General features: G+C 40.4%; 1 protein-coding gene across 2 annotated transcripts; it reads left to right on the top strand.

The window, feature by feature from the left end:
- The first annotated feature begins 440 nt into the window (after nucleotides 1-440).
- On the top strand, nucleotides 441-19,762 carry LOC131288008 (sodium-dependent neutral amino acid transporter B(0)AT3). Of its 2 annotated transcripts, XM_058317104.1 has the most exons (10): nucleotides 441-732; nucleotides 13,262-13,494; nucleotides 13,591-14,165; nucleotides 14,244-14,391; nucleotides 14,457-14,658; nucleotides 14,816-14,975; nucleotides 15,059-15,221; nucleotides 15,302-15,502; nucleotides 16,482-16,550; nucleotides 17,872-18,084. In XM_058317104.1, the coding sequence occupies exons 1-10, from the start codon at nucleotides 441-443 to the stop codon at nucleotides 18,082-18,084; spliced, it is 2,256 nt and encodes a 751-aa protein (XP_058173087.1). The 2 variants fall into 2 exon arrangements, with proteins under 2 accessions (XP_058173087.1, XP_058173088.1); XM_058317105.1 differs by lacking the exons at nucleotides 16,482-16,550; nucleotides 17,872-18,084 and adding an exon at nucleotides 19,514-19,762.
- The last annotated feature ends 1,591 nt before the right edge of the window (nucleotides 19,763-21,353 follow it).

Raw genomic sequence — 21,353 nt, 5'->3', positions numbered from 1 at the left:
TTCGTCAAAGATTCGTTAAGATTCATGAAAGTTTCAAAATATTCATCGATGTTTTAGGATTTGAATTTTTTTCAAAGATTTTTTAATTAATCTAAATGAGTCTTTATTCAATCCATTATAGAAATTATATTTTAGAAACTTATCATTTGCTCGGTGCAGAATGTCACATGCATGGTTTTTTCAACGATTATGTTTTTTATTAGAAAAACCTTGCCGCCGGCCATAACGAGCCGTTCCCATCTTGTGTAACATGATTATGACACGTTCCTTTCTGTTCTGATCTACTTTCCTCTACTGCTGCAGTTCCACCGTCGCAGTCCGTCCCGGCAGTCCTCGCGCAACCGTGACATTGGATCGGCACTCGAAGCGTGACATCGTAAAGTGGTGCACGACGGATCCGCGGTCCAGACAGCGGTTACCAACGGATCCGCCCGGCGAAGATGACGACTAAGGTGGACGGGGTTCCGGGCCCACGGAGCAACAATGGGCACGAGATGGCGCCGCTCAACACGCGCGCACGCGGCGACGGCACGCACGGCGTCACGATCATGCTATCGCCCCCGGACCGCAACTCGATCGGGTCACGGGACGGAGCCGGAGCCCTGCCCGATGGTGACCCCGATCGGGCAGCCTGGTCCGGCAAGATGCAGTTTTTCCTCAGTATTATCGGCTACTCGGTCGGACTCGGCAACATCTGGCGGTTTCCCTACCTGTGCCAACAGAACGGTGGAGGTAAGTGTCACCAGTAACAGTTTCCTAATTCATCCAATTCGGTTGGTCGCTTGCTCGAACGCCAAAGATGATCACAATTCGATGGCTTGCTTGTGGCATTTGGTCCACCCTATCTCGGCGCCGATTGCCAAATCTGGTTCCAAGTCAAATGTGTCCCGCCGGCGGGGTGATAAATTATTGATTTAGGCTGATGGGAGATTATTTATCCTGCTGCACATGCCAATTGAAACCGAGCTGCCAAAAAGGGCACCCCACAAAACCGATGAAATCCGGGGTGATAATCTTTCTCTGTGGCTTCGCGCATGGCATAATTTCAGCAGACATTCAAATTTGGCAACGAGCTTTCCTTGCAACTCGCAATTGTTTTTGGTTTTTCAACTACACAGAATCCGTTTCTTTCAACCGAGTTGGATCTGGTAATAAGTAAAACTAGTATCGTTGCATATAAATAATTTAGCTCTTTGTCGTCCTAACTTTAATTACGCATATGCATTCCTGGAGAACGTTGAACAATAAATCACCCACTTGTTTATGTAACTGTACATTACGTTGCGTATTTTTCGTCAAATAGGCAAACATAGAAAAAATGAATACCTAATATGATATTTAATGTTTTGCTGCTATGTTGTTATCATACACTAGGGAGTTTGTTTCGAAACAGGAAAACCACTGACGAAACTGGCGAGATCTTGGTTAGGCTGCAATGAGACAAATAAGAATTAATGTTACGAGGATGAATACCAAGGTTAATAAGAACCAAGAAAATTATCATTTTATTATTGCCATTTCAAAATAGAATCGTGGTCTTATTATGTTGGATTATTATTGTTATTAATAATTCGTTCGAATACGCACCGCTTTCTGTTTGGTGTGATAATGTTGTTGTTTATTCTTCTTCTTCTCTTTGCCCTAACGACCGTTTTTGAATCTGCGTTAAGGGCTTACAATATGTTTTCCCTTTGTGTACGTGGATAGTCAGTCCTCTCGTAGGATCCTGGGTTTGGATTCGAACCCATGCCGACAAGGTGGTAAGAGCCCCGCTCATAGGCCGATTTTCAAACCGACGCTACTGCCCGGCTGTCACAGAATGTTATTACTTACTAGGCCATAAACTTAGAACTTATGTAACTCGAATTTTGATTGGAAGGTTGAGAGAGGTAAAAGATTCAGTAAATTTTTTTACCGATACAATCTAGCCTACTTAAAATTTCTTTCAACTTACTTATAATATCCATATGAATCTGATAATTTAACACATTTTTTTCGTTTGATAAACAATTATTACACCGCTAACATAATTGATAACATTTAATGTGCTTATGCGATAAATAATGGTTTTTATAGAATGTGTCAATATTAATAAAAACTAGTTTTGTCAATGGTTTTTGCTGGATACTTGATAGGGGTTTTCGGAGATATACAACCATCTATTAAAATCTGTAAATTGGATTACGATGGGGATTTTGTATTTTATAGTTCATTAAATATTTTCCGTAGCTGTTTCCGTAAGCTGTGTAATAATAAAGATTATGTCTAGTTTACATGTTATGATAATTATATTTGCTTACCATATGTTTAAAAAGTTACCATATTTCAAATAAACGAACAAACATTTTTGGATCGCTCAGTACCAAATGGTTTCAGTTGCCAAGTTTTTACAAAAGGTGTTCTTTTCTGAAGTTATCAATTTCTAAAAATTTTACAACAACTTCATTTCAACAAAATTGTATTCTATTCCCCATTTCTAGTAACAGACCACACTATTGATTACTTTTCTGCCGAAAGTTTAACTGCGTATGAGTTTGCGTTTGTTGGTTGAAATTGAAATCGTCGCATCAGACGACACCACTCGACTTCCGCCTTCATCAAAACCGTGGCAGGGGAAAGCGGGGTGGGAATGTTACTAATTTATTATCGATCGTCACAATGCCACGATTGTATCGCGCGATTGCAACTGTGTGTTTGCGTACACACTGCACCGTATCAATTACGGGCATTTGTTCCAATCAGCGTTCATTGGTTGGTAAGGTCTACATTTCGATTGATACGGACAACGGGTGATCATTTGCGAGCCCGCAAGAAGCTTCAGGCTCGGCTTGTAGCACAAACCACGCGCCATAACGCAAAAACGCTGGCCAACGAGATTGGGCAGTGAACATAGGCTTGATTCTGCCCCGATTCTAGGCCAACGTGCCAACCTAGGTTCTGTGCTTGTTAGACGCAGCGATTTAAATTTCATTTCGTCGCACTCTTTCGCATACCAGGGTCAAATTTATCAATTAACACCGAGCGGTGTCGGTTGTGGACAGAGGTTAATAGATTCATTAGGCACCGATGATGGCAAAATTCGTCGCAACTACTGGAAAGAATATTTTTCAGTACGTAGTTCCATTGAAACTGCTGAAACATATTACGGTCAGTACTACGTTCTTTGGTCGCGAACGCGCTATTTACATTTGTTTAAAGATTCGAGATCAATCTGTAAATGTCATTCATGGCCATTGCAGCCAAATCATTGCCAACCATGGCCCAATCTGTTTTCTATATCATTTTATCCACTGTACCAGCTGACAGAACTGATTTCGTACGGCATCGAAATCGATTAAACATCGGACCATGTTTCGAAGCGGTTTGTTCTTTTATCCTTCGTCGATAAATCTTCGCCGATGTTTAATCGAATCTGTCTTGATCGTGGCGACCCCATACATACGACACACGAATGCACACTAGCTTAACTAGCTTACTGCTGGGACTTTAACGATGTCTAATGTGTAGCACGGACCGACAATAGCGCTAAACGACATTTTGATTATTTTAGGAGGGGCACGAGGGACTGCAAGCTCGGGGCTACCCACTCATTGCCATCGTGATGGTAGATGAGTTTTTTATTACCGTTCAGTGTCATCGACCTGGCATTCTAATGAGTTTTATTATATCTACTCAAAAGCTGCTAAAAAGTTGCACGAAAATAGAATTATTTCTTTAAATATATAGAAACTTTCAAAAACACATGGGTTATCTCGAGGTGATAAGAACAATGTTTTTTTAACATTGTACATTTGTGTATAAGTAAAAGTTAATGTATGCTTTTGTACATGTTTATTTGACAAATATTAAAATATTTTCATCGAAATACTAATAATTACTATTATGTGCTAAATTTTTTTAATTAATTTAAGGTTTTATGCCCTTTATATTAACTATCGGAAACCATGTCGCAAAAATTTTGGTTTTTATTCAACTCATATTGTTGATAGTAACGGTTAGTTACCAGATAATTTGCAACCAGTTGAAATTAGTTCGAATTATTCAACATATGCTGAAAAATTCCCTGTGAAAAAAGAGCAAGCAGCTAGGCGCCTCCATTGTTGCCGTCTTTTCCGGTTGCAGTTGAATAATTTATTTTTTTGGCGCAATATTATCCTACGAGAATGCATTTAAACTTTTATTATCAGCATTGATATTATTTGCATTCAAATTTAATTAGATGAAATGAAGCAACATAGAAATAAAAACCGAAAATAGCTAGGCGCCTCCATTGCACACGTTGTTGTAGTCTGACCGGCAAATTCCACTGCACCTTGAACTTTCAGCCACGCCCTCACCTTCAATCAAGCGACCGGCCGATCTGTCACACGATCATGTCTTTCGTACGGCTGTGGTTGGCCAAAACTACCACTACGATGGCGCCTTCCGCGTGCGCTTATCGAAGTTCAAGTTCATGCCAGTGCAATCAGTGCACTCGGCCATGTCGGTGTGGCAGTCGACGAAGCACTGCGTCAGTGACACCAGCTGGGTACAGTTCATTGATTAATTCGCAAAATGCAAGAGCAGGGTAACTACCAGAGCCCCGTTTCCACTCACCATTTTGATCGCTCACTTCAACCCCCCGCAACCGCAATGTTGGCCCGCAATTATACTGCCAACCAAGCCAACGAGCTCTGACAGAGTAACGAGCTGACCAGGCCAATCGATCGATGCGATGTGCGAGGGAGGACGGTTGGTTCTTACGTTAATTGTAGGTATGTGTCACACGCTCGTCTAGTTCGTACACGTAATTGTTTCGGCAGCGTCGAACCGACACAGGGTGGTGACATAGTAATGTGTCATTGGGCGGCTTGTCTCGAAGGTGGCCCCACAAATAGTCGCGTGCAATTGTCGAACACGTTAGAGCGCCACGCACAATGTTTGCGATTGGAAGAAAGGTTAAACAAAGTCTACTTGAAGTTTGAAATAGCTGCAAAAAGCGGTCAGCTTTCCCTTGAAAAGGATAAACATTTCGCAAAGCAGCGTTGTCTAGCAAATTAGCAAGACTAGTCTTTAGAATGACTTGATTGTTCGACAAATATAGATAGTTGAAGGCAAAAGTCAAACCTAACGTTTCCATAAAAAAATGGATAAAATTTCATCGGCGATAGTAAAAACACTACGCAAGATAGTTGAATAAAGTAAATTGTAATGTAAAGTAATATCAGCTTAATCCTTTAAAACACATTTCAACGCCGTGTCAGACAACTTTAACCGTATCCAACAAAACTATGGGTTGGCATGTTTTTCAGTTCTATTATTGCCTTAACGATCACTTACTGTTCCGTTCTCTTCTAAATAGTTGAAATAGAGCCTACATTTAAGACTGATACACTTTTTTCAATTAGCAACAATTTATAGGCATTGTAGGCTGTCAACTTTTTCCGAATACAAACTAAAAACTGCTCTTGACAATATGTTTTGGAGAAGAAAATTACTTGCAGTTTTCGTTCCAGGTTGAAAAGTCGATTAAATGTGTCCATTTTTTAATGTACTCTTTCTTTACCGCCGTAAAGTCATTTTTATCTACTTTTTTTTTTAAATGCTTCTCATTTTTTTCTCATCTCAATTGAATTGCCAGATCTTTGATTGCTGATTTAATTTCCTTTCTAGAATAACCATTATTCCAAAATCGTGCGTAATTAATCAACGAGTAATAAATTATGTTGAGGAATGGAAGATTTTCAAGCTTCAAGATTCGCAAATTCTAAAAAGGTTTCAAGGTTCTTGCGAAAAATTTAGTTTTTTTGAGCACTTTACATATAGGCACTGCAAGAGATGCAAAGTAATAAAAATGCTAAACTCTAAGGATCCACAAGGTTTTTTGAGAAAAACTTTCATGTATTGCCATGGAAACCTACGATATAGTAAGAACGATATAGTTTTTAACGATTGCTTCAACCATAAAAATAATTCTCGGTTTTAGGATTGTACTTCAATTTTGCAGACAAGTTTATAAGTTTAAACATATAACACGCTTTTACGGTGAATTTGAATGCTGCAGGTTTTACAGGTCCACTATGGAAGATAAACGATTCAGTACTATTGATTTGCTATTGAGAGATTAGATCAGCTTATTGAATATCACCCTGTTCTACGAAAAACAGTTAAAGCTAACCCAAAAATTCCTTCTCTATCTTGATCGAAACTAGTTACTTCACTGTTGTTGGTTAAAAAAAACGGGTCGTAAAACTAACTTAGGCTGCGGTATTAAATGTATCATCGATCGAATGACTTGACGTCGCACTCCTTCGAGAAAATTGACTTTCTTTTACTAAGAATACGGTACTTCGTTAGTGGTTTCAATCACTAGTAAGAAAAAGTTAATAAGATGCTTAATTTTTATTCAATTTTTATTGCATTTTATTCAATTCCATTGCGTAGAAGTCGTATCAACTTCAACAAAAAATGCATCCCCACCATGAATCCAATGCATTTGTGCTACCATAGGTTAACGTATGGTACAAAGCGTGGCGCCAACTGTACATAATGCTATAATTTTAGCTGTCTCAAGAGGTGTCTCCCCATTCCTCGCTACTGTGTGCGGGACCATTCAACACAGTACATATTTTACACCCATCCGTGTAATCGTCAAATCGGCCGAGAAATTGTTAGCCAAGGGCGCAATCGATTTGCAATTGCATCATGGAAGGGTTCGGTTCAGAAAATAGACGTGTAGTTACTTTACTCCTCGAAACGAAGGCACCATTTGCTTCACTTTCCCAGGCAACTATGTAAGGGTCCAGACTGGTATGGAAAAAGCAGAGCCTAGCGATAGTTAGTGTTTAAAAATCGAGAGATTTTGAAAAAGGAAAGCTGTGGAAGGTATAGAATTTTACCACCCCAAACAATGCACCGCCAAGGGAAAGGATTGCGTGACACGGTGCCCTAGGCATTGGTGACCTACAGGAAAATAAAATGTTAACAACCTAGACGCGCCAGCAATGCAACAGTGATTGGCAGGTTGCACGTTTGCGGGCATGAGTTACCAGTTCTGTGTAGCGTCCGCGTGAGACTCCCATGTTATGAAACAGCTCACCACATAACATGCTCCGACAGAAAGGAAAATACGGCGCATCGATTGCAAATATACCATCACTCCATCGTTTGATGGGGGAAAACGCGAACATGCCCTGCACAGAACCTGAAGTCAGTCCGAGCAAATTACGATGCACTTGATCGGGGTGGATCGTGATGTTGCTGTGCCGCGATGCGATGCGTACTGTGAACGTGTAGGTGGAATATTGCCATATGCAATCGCAGCCTTTGCCTTAAAGCGGAGCATTGCAAAACCCGGAGTGGATGCAAAACCCAGTGCATCCTCCTACAGATCCCCGGCGAGTTATATACCAAGCAATATATAAGTTGTACCAACGGGATTCACGGTTTAATTAATTGGAATGTAGGACCAAGGTCTGCCTTTGTCGGAATAAGATGTTTTAAACTGAATGTATAGTATTTAATTTTGGTAAAAATTTCTAGTTGCATGAACGTCAACAGCTTTAACTAAAAATAAATTTTGTTTTTAATAGGCATTTTTAACAGGCAACAACATGTAATTTGCCTCGAACTGTGTCAGGCGTTGAACACAGGTCCCACTTATTTATTGTACAGTGGTAATTCTGTTGGATACCAAAAACCTAGTGAACTTGTTTATCATGATTTTAGCTTTTTGTTAAATGAAAAAAAAACTGGTCGAAGTGATGTAAGCATTTTTACTTCCGCGAATTTGTTATGCGTGATGCTTTTGCGTAGCTGTTGCGTTTCTCTTTCTGATCTAAATTGCAAATATTCAACGTTTTTGACGCATTTTATTTTCTAACTAGGTTTTTTAGGCCAGGTACCTAGCCCGTCAGCAGTTCCTGGCTCATCTACCGGCCCATTAAAGGTTCCATGTCGTCCCCGTTACAGTTTCTAGGTCTTTCTGCCGAAGGTATATTGTATTGACAATTGCCGAGCAGTTAGTGGGTTCTAATACAAATATGAATTGCAGGATCAAAACTAACGAAATAATCTGACCCGCTCCCTGTTCGACCAGTGCCTGATCTTGGCGCATAGAATTTATCCCTTTAACTGAAGCCCCCATCGACATAAATGTAAAAGCACTGTGTTGTAACTACTACTTTCGGATTTCGAAGAAGTTCGAAGCGAATAATTATTTTAGACTTAGTCAATTCGTCAAAATTAAGTTAATTCGTCCGTTTTTCTGATCCTAACCCCCAGTCCTTTTCCGGTTTATATATCGTCCCGGGCTCCGGTTCAAACATTTGAACTATATAGTTCTAAACTAATATAAGTCCCGAGTGAGCGTTCCCGTTCTCACTCCTCAATTCTCACGCTATCACGCATGCAGCCCTGTCGTTTTGACACACTGTTATATCGCAAAATGATACCAAAAAACTAAACGCGTCTATCAAACAGCTCGGTTAATAGGAAATTTTTCAAAGACAGATACTTGTACCGAGTTACAGCATATTGTACCAGTTTCTGTGCTCCAAAGCGCATGCCCTGTGGTTGCACCACTTTTTATGCTTAGCTTACATGAACCGCAAAGCAACCTTTGCAAACGGTAAAATGTTATATAGTGAGTCAGCCAACGGTCAAAATCTGCGCACATTTATTTTTCGGCCTTATAAACTAAGCATAACACTCTTACTACGCATGATAATCCGTAAATGTGAATTGCGATGTGAATTGCGCATTGTTTCGGCCAATAGTAAGAATCGTCTCAAACAGTATAAAAACAATTCAGAGATGTCAATTGCATGGCATCTCCTTCTCTCTCCATGCCATCCGTGCCGCATTCGCTGCAAATTCTGGGGTTCACTATTCCCCACGTATCAGTTTCTCCTTTCTTTCGTTTGTAATGGAGAATTCCTTCCATGTGTGTGACGATCCGCAAACACATGCATTGAGATTCGAGTACGAATCGATTGGCTGCGTTATAAGCTAATCCTGTGTGCGAGCGTGATTGTTCTCACTTCCTCTCACATAACCGCGGAACTCGTACATACCGTCCAATGCCGTTGGATTTCTCTCTCTATCTCTTTTCTCTCTTTCTGTCTTTCTGTCTTTCTCTCTCTCCCTCTCTCCCTCTCTCTCTCTCTCTCTCTCTCTCTCTCTCTCTCTTTCTCTCTCTATCTCTCTCTCCCTCTCTCTATCTTTCTCTCTCTCTCTCTCTCTCTCTCTCTGTCTCTCTCTCTCTCTCCCTCTCCATCTCACATTTCCCATTTCACATCTAACATCTACCACCTCCCACCTCCCACCACCCAACACCCAACACCCACCACCCAGCACCCACCTATCACCGTCCACCTCAAACCTCCCACCACCCACCTCCCAAATCTCACCTTTCACCTCCCACCAACATACCTCCCACCTCCCATCACAAACCACAAACCTCCTGCCACAAATCACCCATCTCCCATCTCCCATCTCCCATCTCCCATCTCCCATCTCCCATCTCCTATCTCCCATCGCATTCATACTGCCTCTCTCTCATAATCTCTCTCCCTTTTTATTCATCTCTCTCTCTCTCTTTCGCTCTCTGGCTATATCTATCCCTATCCCTATGCCTCACCTTGTCATACTTTCCATTTTTGTCTCTCTTTTTCCGACTATGACTGCCTCTATCTTTACTGTATGTCTCTCTCTTTCTCTCTCACTTTCTCGTTCTACCTTTCCCTATTTCTTTCTCTCACTCTTACACTCACTAACAACACAAAATTCCAACAATTACGCACAGAAGGGTCGGTTTTGTTTAGCAAGACCAGTTTTCTGATTTTGAATTAGTAGCGACATCGAATCGGACTTCGATCGAATAAGGGTTACTTTTCGCGCGCGTGTATGTTGGGCCATGGTCGACCCTCGGAAGGAAAATTATTATATACGAAAATAGCTAAAGATCGTCGCATTGGTCGCATACGCAGCAAATAATGTGGATGATCTTTTCGCAGTTGGCATGTAACGAAGTACATTCAGAGTACTTAGTGGGAATAGAGTATTCCATGTCAAATAAATTACTCAATAATGCTAGAAATAATATATTCAGCAGGTATTCTTGAACAGACTGCCCATTTATAAAGAGGGCTTCGTCATGGACAATGTATTAATGTTCACTGATTAAACGAGCATGGTGCATTGCTATTCATTTTAAACTCTTATATTGCTGGGATCCAAAACAGCTACAAGCCTTGACTTCGTACAGCTCATGATAAAAACCTCTCGAAATGCTAGCTGCAGCATAAATCATGCACTAATTCAGCTATGCAGTACAATTAGATGTCAATCACGTAAGCCCCCGGGGAAAGCCGAGAAATTGTATAGCACCGGCAAAAATAGCAATGCCACTTAGCAAAATGACAAGAATGAATATCCGATTTTGCATGACGAACTCGAGCCAGGTTTGCTTCGATGCAGTACACTTTGGGCGCACAAATTGATTTAAACGCACACAATGGAACCGGGAAAGACTGATGCAACTACCCTTTCTGTCCCCGGGGGGCGGGTGAGTGGATGTTTCGTTAGCAATATAGCTGAAAATATTTCCTGTCATTATGAGCACGTTTTGCTAGTGTAGAATGGAAGTGATTTACAGGCCACAAATTCTAACGCGCTACCGTGTAAATTTCGGTCAGGCAAACAAGTTGCCATGCATCCATTCACAAACTCTCGGGATTCTATTTCCGGTTTAGTAGAGGCTTCCACACCCCCGTCGTAAAATGAAAGAGAGGTGCCGGAAAACAAGTTATTTTAGTTGAACCAACGCGGTCAGCACAACACGTGGGATTAACTAAACGAGGTGCCCATAAATGCGTCATCTTTTTTTTTTGTTTATGCCATTACTGCATTTCCCTAACGACTGCCACTTGATAGCGATATGAGTCAGTTTTTGAAACAACTGAAAATGTGTTTAAAGGAACATAGAAAAGAAAAAAAGAAAAAAAACAAGGTTTAACTCTTATCAACTGCTCCAACTGACATGTATGTGTTGCTTGCAATTTTTATGCCCAGAGTTGCATTCATTCATCTTTAAAATACACACCATACGTAAGTTGATCAGCTTACAGTGCAATCAACAAGCAGATGAGGGGCAGCAAATTATACTCATAAACGACATAAAGAACTAAACCACAATATACCACATGTTAAATCAATGGCATTGTGTGACGTACTGGTAGATTATACACTTTAAACAGATGGCTGGCATAGCCTTTGAAAGCCCAACATGTGCTCGTCATGTTGCTCTCCTAATAAAAACGAGGTATATATGTGTGTTGCATTGAGCGCCATCAGTTTTGTGTTCTTTTAAAATATATGAATATAAGTAAATGTATCCTTTGAAATATTTCTGCGAAAACTTGACTTTCTAAGCTTGGGTAGATATATGTTCACAGAAAAGAGAGGCATAAAGTTCGGTTAGTATTCGCAACCATGACTTTCGTTGAGATGGTGCAGTTAGGTCTGGACCATTTTCTGGGATCCAAAATTGAATGCACCGCAGCAGTGGCAAGAAATGCAGTGCTGTTGAATATTTCAAATCTTGCGGTTCTATTTATAAGCACAGGAAAGAAAATTGGTTTCCATTGCGCGACCTTGCACCTAGGAAAACCCGACTCCACGCTGTGCCCCTGGGATAAATAACCTGCTGACATGCCATTCGGTGCGACGTAATCCACTGCTAACTAGCACCGGGCCTAACGCCGGGCGTTCGATCCAATTCCAACGATTCCTCCGGCCGGCTGGATAACTGACGTTCATCAAACATAGCACTTGCCAGCATGGGCATGGTCGCGCCGGTTCCTACGGCAAAACTGCACGTGGCTTCCCGTACCACCTGGCATTACGGCAAACAATTAGTGGCCCCTAAAGCTAGGCTAATCCTAACCAAAGCCCCGAAGACACCCGACGAGCGAATCGAACGCTGCATCATTATATGGACTGGACCGGAACGCTGGAGCGAAGCGAAACGAAACGGACTGTGAACCGAAGTTTCATGGACGTTGTGGTTATTATTTGGGCTGGTTTCCCTTATCGCTAAGCTGCGGTGAGGAAGGTATAATGAGCATGGTCAAAAACTTTGGCTCACGGCAGACTTTACGACCATCTTTTCCTTTAAAAACTTAACCTTGGTTTGGCATAAATTGCTCCTCGTACCAGGAAACGCTTGTATCCGTATCAGGGACCATTTTGACCTTATGAAAATGAAGATATACTGACGGTTTGTTTGTCCAAAAATTCGATCTAGAAGTTCGTTTATAATAGCAAATATAAGCAAATAATACTTGTCGCTTAATACCTAGTAATTTTTTTACAGCAAATCAGAATTGTAAAAAAGTTAAATTTGCACAAAACATAGATCTTCTTAGAAACAGCGTGTTTATTAATTTCACATTTAAATAGTGTATCTATGCTTTTTCTATATGTATTTTATTCAGACTTTATGTCCTTCACATTTCACGAATCTAATCTCAATCTAATTATGTCTTCAATTTATCTAATATCATATTAAATTTTCTACCACATTTCAGTTTGATTCGAAACAGTAACATTCAAACTTATTGGATTTAAATTTAACCGAACCGAAGCAACCATTTGTTGCTTTAGTGGTACTAATAGTTTTTGAATAGGTTTTCAAAAAAAATCTTCGGACTAAGTTTAACCATCTAAAAATATGTTGTATAAATCATTTCCAACAACTCTTTTATATGATTTCAATCCCTTCTCGGCTGATTTGAACAAAACTTTACACATATAAACTTTGCATTTACCAAGGTTTGGTAGCTAAGTATTTGTTTATTTATTTAATCTACTATTCAAAACTAAGCGTTGAATTGGTTGTATGAGAAGTAAAGCCAATTCCCTAGCCCTTCTCATTGGAACGTTTCGTAGAAAAACGAACTAAAAATGAAACTTTTCATTTTCAAGGAATCTTGAATGTACCATTATCTAGATTGGTTCTTGCTTTGCTGTGGACAATGCTTCGCCCAACGAGATAAAAGTACTCTCGGGAAGCAAGCATTCGTTCGAACAAGAAAAATCAATTTCTTATCGGCGCCTATTAGGTGTTGGTTTTTTGAAGAGCAAAGAATTGGAAAAGAAAACAAAATCTACCTACGACCGGCACTTTCAAGACAGAATTCATTCTGCGACTGCTGCAGAAAAGATATAACGTTGTTGTCAGATTCTTACATTTGTTCTTCTACTCCTCTTGGGTTTCCAGGTGCGTTTCTGATACCGTTCATGGTGATGTTGATTCTCGAGGGCATACCACTGTTCCTGATCGAGCTGGGAATGGGGCAACGGATGCGACTCGGAGCGCTCGGTGTGTGGAATACGATTCACCCATGGCTCGGCGGAATTGGGATAAGCTCGTGTATCGTCACACTGTTCGTGGCGATCTACTACAACGTGATCATTACCTGGTGCTTCTACTACTTTTTCAACAGCTTCCGGGTGAGTGCTAGAATCGATTCAGCGTCAGTGAAGCGTTGAAGTAGATCCCGGACACAGAACCGATCGGAACGTTATCTTTTCTATTCGTCTGCTTAGTATCCATTGCCCTGGGGAACCTGCCCGCAGCTCAACGGAACCGACGTCGAGGAATGCGAACGTTCGTCCGGGACGGCGTACTTCTGGTACCGTACGACGCTGGACGCCGCACCGAGTATAGACGAAACCGGCGGCTTCAAGTGGTGGATCGTGCTCTGCCTGATGCTCTCCTGGACGGTGGTGTTCTTCATCGTCATGAAGGGCATCCAGAGCTCGGGCAAAGTGGTCTACTTTACCTCCCTCTTTCCGTACATCGTGCTGACGATCTTCTTCATCCGCGGTATCACCCTTAAGGGGGCCGGTGCCGGCCTGATGCACATGTACACGCCCAAGGTCGAGAAGCTGCTCGAACCGACGGTGTGGCTTGACGCGGCCACACAGGTGTTCTACTCGTTCGGGCTGGCGTTCGGCTCTCTCATAGCATTCGGTAGCTACAACACGCCGAAAAACAACTGTGTCCGCGACGTGTTGCTGGTGTCGGTCTGCAACGCCATCACTGCGATCTACGCTAGTGTCGTGATCTTCGCCATCCTAGGTTATAAGGCTACGTTAGGAGTTGAAAGATGTATCCAGTTGTAAGTCGACGGCTTTTGGCCGCAACCGGCTGACCTATCCGGTGCCATGTTGTACTCACCTCGTTTATCTACTTGCAGAAATAAGCATATTCTAGTGAAACATAAGCTGCTTTCTTCGATGGACGTTGCCAACAGCGAGTACGAGCAAGTTATGGCGGGTTTGAATGATACGGTCGCCAAGGACTGGGAGTTCGAAAAGTGCAGCTTAGAGGACCAACTCTCTAGTGTAAGATTGGACATAGTGTGTTTCAAGAAGACGGTGTTCACCAACGTTTCTTTTCTTTACCTTAGGCTGCGGAAGGAACCGGTCTAGCGTTTATTGTCTTCACCGAAGCTATCGTCGAGCTTCCAGGATCTCCGTTCTGGGCAGTACTGTTCTTTACCATGCTGCTCTCATTAGGGCTGGGTTCACAGATTGGCATTCTCGAAGGAATGCTCTGTACCATATTCGACATTGATATCTTCAAGAGGATTCGAAAACCATACGTTACCGGTAAGTGACCTTTTACCAGCCCGGAAAAGCGAACAATCTCTTCCTGGTCCAAGAATTTCTATTCTACTCAATTGAATCAAAACAATATTTCATCTGATGAAAACAACTTTTTGTGTTACCGTTCTTCTAATACTACCTTGTCCTTGTCTCTGCACAGGTGTCGTGTGTGCATTCTGTTTCTCTGTTGGACTGATATTTACTACCGGTGCGGGCGAGTATTGGCTCAAGATGTTTGACTCATTCGCCGGTACGATTGGTTTGGTTGTGGTTGCGCTGATGGAAATGATTGCCGTAATTTATATTTATGGCCACGAAAAGTATGTAAAATTACTAAAATTTGTAAGTCAATCGAGTTTACAATAACTATGTATTCCTTCGCTACCATCCTTTCGTTTGACAGGTTCACAGAGGACATATACCAAATGACTGGCGTCCGACCTGGTCTCTACTGGCAGATGACCTGGCGATACATTGGCCCGGCTATTATGGGCTGCATCTTAGTGTCGTCAGTGCTCTCGATGGTTTTGCGAAACCCCACTTACGGTGCTTGGAACGGCGCTCTGGTATGTGGACGGTTTGCAACCAAAGCCGAGACTTTCCCAATAGCGCCTCTACAATGTTTTTTCTCAACTGTCTTTACCAGGGCATTGTGGAAAACAAGTCTTATCCCAACTGGGTGATGGGCATCGCACTGGCAATGATCATTGCCGGCGTTTTACCGATGCCGGTTGTATTCTTGCTGCGACGGTTCCAGATATTGAAGGTCGACCTCGACATACACCAAGGCTCAATCCGAAGAAATGAAACGACCGCCTCAACGAAGGAAATGATCGACGAAGACGACGTAAGTATCCGTTTCAGGGGAATATTGGTTGTTTCTGCTAAATATGAAGAATCTGCAGGAGCTTCTTTCTCCAACGAAAAAAGTATTATTTCTTACAACGACATTAAATTGATAAGGTTAAGCATAGTACTTTTATAAAGGTTCGTTTAAGATTTAAAGAGTAAAACTTACCTAATAAGAACTATTTAGACTTACATAATAAGTACTTAGCAATATGCATATTATAAGTGATAACAATTTAAAAGTCTTTATTATTAAGTTTCAATTCACTCCCTTTTATTATTTAATTACTTTGCGATTTGTGTGTATGTGTGTGGCTCTTTATTTTGTACTATGTAACAGTAAATAACACTTGATTTTATACACTTTTGTTTGATTAGACACACTGTTTCATTATACGTCAATGCACAGAATCAAGCGTTGTTTGATTTATCATGTTGAAAAGCGCTATCATACGAATAGAATTAGTCCATGAAACTGTGTGCTCAGCACACGTCATTGTCAACTCAAAAGAATAGTGGCTAAACTAAAATCAACTATGAAATATGAAATCGAACAGTTGTTTTCCAACCAATAACCAATGTTGTATAAAAACCATTTTACATTTTTTCTACTTCATCTAAATCCATTACGTGAAATGTAACAAATTTGTACTAATCCACCACTCCACGATGTTCTCTTCTTTCTCTTTCTCTTTCTATCTCTTGTTATCGATATCTTATTTCTCGCTCTGTTTTCTGGTTCGCCCTCTGGAATTTCATCAAACATTCAAAAAACGGATCGAAATCTTTCAAATATCATCACATACTGCCTATCGAAAACCGTTCTGTATCTACTGTATCTGTGTTGTTTCATACTAAATCCTTACCTGGCCCGTATGCTTGTGCTTCTGGCGCTTTTGTATATTGAAAACCTGAACGCAACTAATCGGACGGGATCACCCGTCTGTCGAATGGGCACGGGTGTTGAACAAAACCAGGTCGTAAGTCCCGATTTACCACCACCACAGTCACTGGCGGCCACACGTTTCACAATCGGAGACTTTGATGTAAGTTTAACCATACTTTGTACACCCAAACCGCTCCATCCGTCCGCTCACCGTTCATTACTGGCTGTTATCCTCTCATTATTGGTGTAAAAATAAGATCAACACATCGCTAAAATCTTTCATCTGATTGTTTCATTCGCCAATAGATGAAAGTAAACCGAAAAGTAGTAAACAATATTGCATTCAATTGAGCAACGAAATGACACTGCTTTCACATTTTGTCTGATGAAGAAATAAAATGCAAAAAATCAAACATTGTCAAAATTGAGAAGAATGGTTTTCCTTTGAGGACAATCCTATTTTCTACACAAACAAAAATAATAAATAAAATTATAGCTTTTATTGCTTGGCACACCTCTATGTCAACGGCTAAAGCATCTGAATGCAATATTAGTTGATTGCTTTTACTTCCACTGCCAGTGACCTCATCTATGTATCTGTTACATATTGTGTTACTTCTTCATACTTTCCCTCGAACATTTCCTCTTCATCTTTCTCTCTCTCTTTTTCTCTATCTTTTCGTATTTTTCTTTCATCATAGATACGCTCATAAGATCCTATATCGAACAAGTGATCTTTGTAGCATAACATAACTAGTAACACATGTATCCTTAACATCGCATACCGAAACAGCGCTGAAAGAAAAGAACAATTGCGTATCGCAGCGGCTCCGATCATGTTTTCCAACATCGTAGTGCTGCCTTTCCATGTTGGTTGCTTCACTAGGAATCGTTTGCTAGAATCTCGAACGCAACGGCCCAAGGCTCGTTCTGTAGAAACCCTCATCGACGCGTACCGCATGCTCAACCAACTTTGCCTACCGGCTGTTAGTGTATCATCCTCATCGACATCGGTAAACCCGTACGGTCACATTCCAAAAAGGTACACTAAAGTTTTTGGAACCAAAACTTCGAAAACATTTCGACCCTTAAAATATACGACGGAGATTCAAAATAAATTACACAACCAAGTGAAAAGCACTCAACATAAACTAATAATAAACTACCGCAAACCAATCATCATTCAAGAAGCAAAGTACTACACTTTGAAATGTTTCCAGTCATGTTCATTTTGGCAAATTTAATTTTCCTATCTCAAACGTCCCACGTAGTATATGTGTGTCGTAGATAAATGTTGTTCAGCATCACTTTTGCACCGTGACAACTGCATTCCCGATCCTGCTCATTGAATGTTTCGATGTCAATAAAAAACAATCACGCTAAACGAGTAGTACCAAGTAGTAACATCATACCACCAGTTGTAGTAGCTGCTCGTGCGCCAAAGTGACATTGACATGGAGTTTATTACTTGAAAGTTATAGACGAAAACCGACGACGCTACTAGCAGACGCAACAAGTCCTCACCCGGAAAGACCACTGTGGCCGGCTCCGGTAGTGTTAGCTACGGAAATGGCAATACGAAACCGACCACTAACACTACCAGCAACACTGGTGCGAGTAGCAACAACGACGCTACCCTCGTCACCACCAGCATCACCAGTACCGGTACCAGGAGGTCCATCATGAAGCAATAGTTGTAACTCGATCGCCATCTTGCGCCATCCAACGTACCTACGGAGGCACATTCTTCCCCAAAAGCTTGAGGAAGAATATTTAATTTATTCAAATTAAAAAGCAAACAAAATCTTACACAAAATTCGACGCCTTGTTACCGTGTAAAAGCTTCCACAGAACGAACTACGGGCAGAGAACTTTAAGTCTGGTTTGACTTGCGATGCTGAACTAAGGAACTGCTACCCGTATGATCGCTTCTACTGCAACTACCGCTAGATAAACATCAATTAAAATATATAATTAGTAAAACAACCAGTCCGTCAGTGTCAGTTATGAACAAAAGCAAAAAGCAGTTAGGAAAAGTTTGTATCTAAGAAAAAGATGCCGAAGCTTTCGAAGCGAACCGTTCCGAATGGATTAGAATGTTACAAACATCCGGTCAACAGATGCACAACGTGGAAAAAAGATCTGTGCGCGCTTATAACATTAAACAAAACATCTGAAACAAAAGAAAAATTACACACTATGGTGTTGATGCAAAGGCTTGCAAATGCAGATCAACCAACAGAAAATTTGCTAATCGATTGACAATATGGTAAATATGAGTCAGAACTAAAAGATTTCTCAAATCAAACCTTTTGTAGTCGTATAATAATCTTGATTCTATCTGCACTGTTCAACTCTTTTCTTTGCCTTATTCCGTTCAAACGTTCATAAAACAGTTAATTGATGTCAAATTTCCCTATAAATATGTTTCCCCTACTTTGTTTTGAATTATGAGTTCCAGTGTTGGTCCTTGGTGATATTTTTGCTTCAATCTCTAGTGCGTGCATGAAATTATCGAATTCTTATTATAACGAAACAGACGAAACATTGTTGACGGATTATGGTAATTGTTTTTAAATTAGGTTTTTAAAGATTGTTTTATATAATGTGCTTTGTTTTAAAATGCTTCTTTACGTCCATTGCAGCGCTTCTTGTTATTTTCTAATCCTGAAATTACTTATGCTACTTTTTAGTCATTGAAATACGCTTAAATATGCCTTTACTTTATTTAAGTATGCTTCAGTCGTAATAACAGTAGCTGTGTTACTATCTCTTGTTTCTTGCTAGTATTATTTTTTTTTTTTTTTGCCATTCTGGCATCTGATGTTGACAAATTTCTTTTATACTTAATCTCTGTCCTTTATTCCACTTACGGAGTTTTATTTTATAGTATTATCAGATACAATTCAAATATTATTTGAAAATTAAGGAATGAAAATGTCACACAAGTTCGTACAGTTTAGCATTGTTTGGAATGATCAAATATATTTTTACAGACTTCTATAGGTGCATCTTGTTACAATACGCACAAAGTGCAGCAAATAGTTATCGTTTAGAAAATCCTACTAAAATGAGTCTACACATTGTTTTTTTCTACCATTTTCCATATTTTGGAAACCGCAGGAAGACGATGACGATGATGATGATTTCAGTGGACCAGCCCCTGGCGGGCCGGTGAATATTCGGAGCGATTCGGACGACGAAGACGAACCACCGACGATGGGCAAGATGCTAGCGAAGAAATCGTCTACCACATTATCCTCGCCGCAACATCAGAAGTTGCAGTATAAGAACCAGCAACATTTGACACCGAATGTACTGAGCCCAGGATCGAGAAAAAAACCTTTTCGCATGGAGGTGGTCGACTTCTAGGATTTGCGGTGCCCGGTAACCGTTGGATGACCGATGCACTGTTGACGACAATGGCCAGTTATGTCGAGGATTAAAAGCTTTTAACCATTTTTCTTTCTCTTAACTCGTATTTAAGCACTCTTAAAATGGTCCTTCCCCACATCCTCCCATCTTGGCATGGCGAGAGTGGAACAATTTAGGTTTTGTTCCATGAATTCGGTTTCCTGGATAGCTAAAAAGTGATTATTGCCTAGACAACAGCCCAGCTGCATCATGAGAAGGATACCCATGTTACGTGTAAATATCATGTATAGCATACGATAAGCAGATGATGCTGAAAATCAAGCTAATTGTAAAGCATTAAATAAGAACAATCCAAGACAACAACCCAAGTAAAACCGAACGACAAGGAATGGAACAACAGGTTTTCAGTTGAACCCATTCCGTGCTACCCTACACGGGACATTATAATACGAAAAAAGTTCGCATTCGTGCTACTACTGTAAACATGCGAATAAACCAAAACTAGTTAAGCAAGGTGTGCCACAGATGGGAACGCAGTATTCTTGGGTTTGCTAGTTACCTGCTATAGGTGTGTATTTTCTTGTTGTACAAATTGTACTGTTTCAACCAATGGTTACCCCACGGTAGGTGGTGTGTTTTTTCTGTAGAAAAAACTAGTAAACGGATAATTCCAAGACATGAAAAGTAAACAATTAAGACCGATGCAAACAAAAACCCTCAAAACAAAACAACCCCTCAAACAAATAAGGAAAAAAAACACACGAAACCAAAACAAAAATCTTAACAAAATAGCTTGGTGAATCATTTACTTTCGGCTTACCCCATGGAAAGCGTTATTAAATTGAACAGATAAGTGGTGATATTGATACCACAGTTTCAGGTGTAGACTAGTTTAGTTTCACTGTGCAGATAACTATATTTATATTTTATACTTGAGTTTGCAAATTGCTAAAGTTTGTTGTAAAACTCTCCGTTGAACACCATTCAACCACGAACTTAGCCAGAAGTAGTATCATAAGTGAGAACAACAAATGATTAGCTAATTAGGTACACGTGGAAAGTATGTAAGATATTATCAAACGATCAACCAAAGGAGAATGTTACGGTGGTTAATAGTGCTACCAATACATTTCTCAGGCGAAGAAAATTGTGATGATTTGCGTAGTATGAGCGTCCCTATGAATTCAAATTGTTTTATTTTACAAATTTCAAATAAAATAAAAATCGTAAAACAACAAACTATTTCTGAACGTTTTGCGTAAGATGGTTCGGAAAGACATGATCATTTTGCCATATTAATTTACCCAAAACCGAGAAAAACATAACAGAAATGTGTTGTTCAATACAACTCAAAACAAACGAAAAAATCACCACAACTTTTCTCCAATCGCATTGCACTATGCTCCGGAATTTATTTCAATTGTTGAAAAACTGCATTTGCAGCAAAGGGCAAAATTCAATTACAAATATTAAAAAGAAAACACTCATTCAATGCTAAAAAGTATCGACATAAACCAACTCAGCTAAACAGGAAAACATTAAAAGTGAGGTAAACCGCGGGAGCACATGATAACATGAAGAATACATA

Source organism: Anopheles ziemanni, chromosome 3 (assembly GCF_943734765.1).
Source record: "Anopheles ziemanni chromosome 3, idAnoZiCoDA_A2_x.2, whole genome shotgun sequence".
In the NCBI taxonomy this organism is placed as follows: domain Eukaryota; kingdom Metazoa; phylum Arthropoda; class Insecta; order Diptera; family Culicidae; genus Anopheles; species Anopheles ziemanni.
The sequence above is the reverse complement of the archived record's forward strand: the minus strand, read 5'-3'. Positions and strand labels throughout refer to the sequence as shown.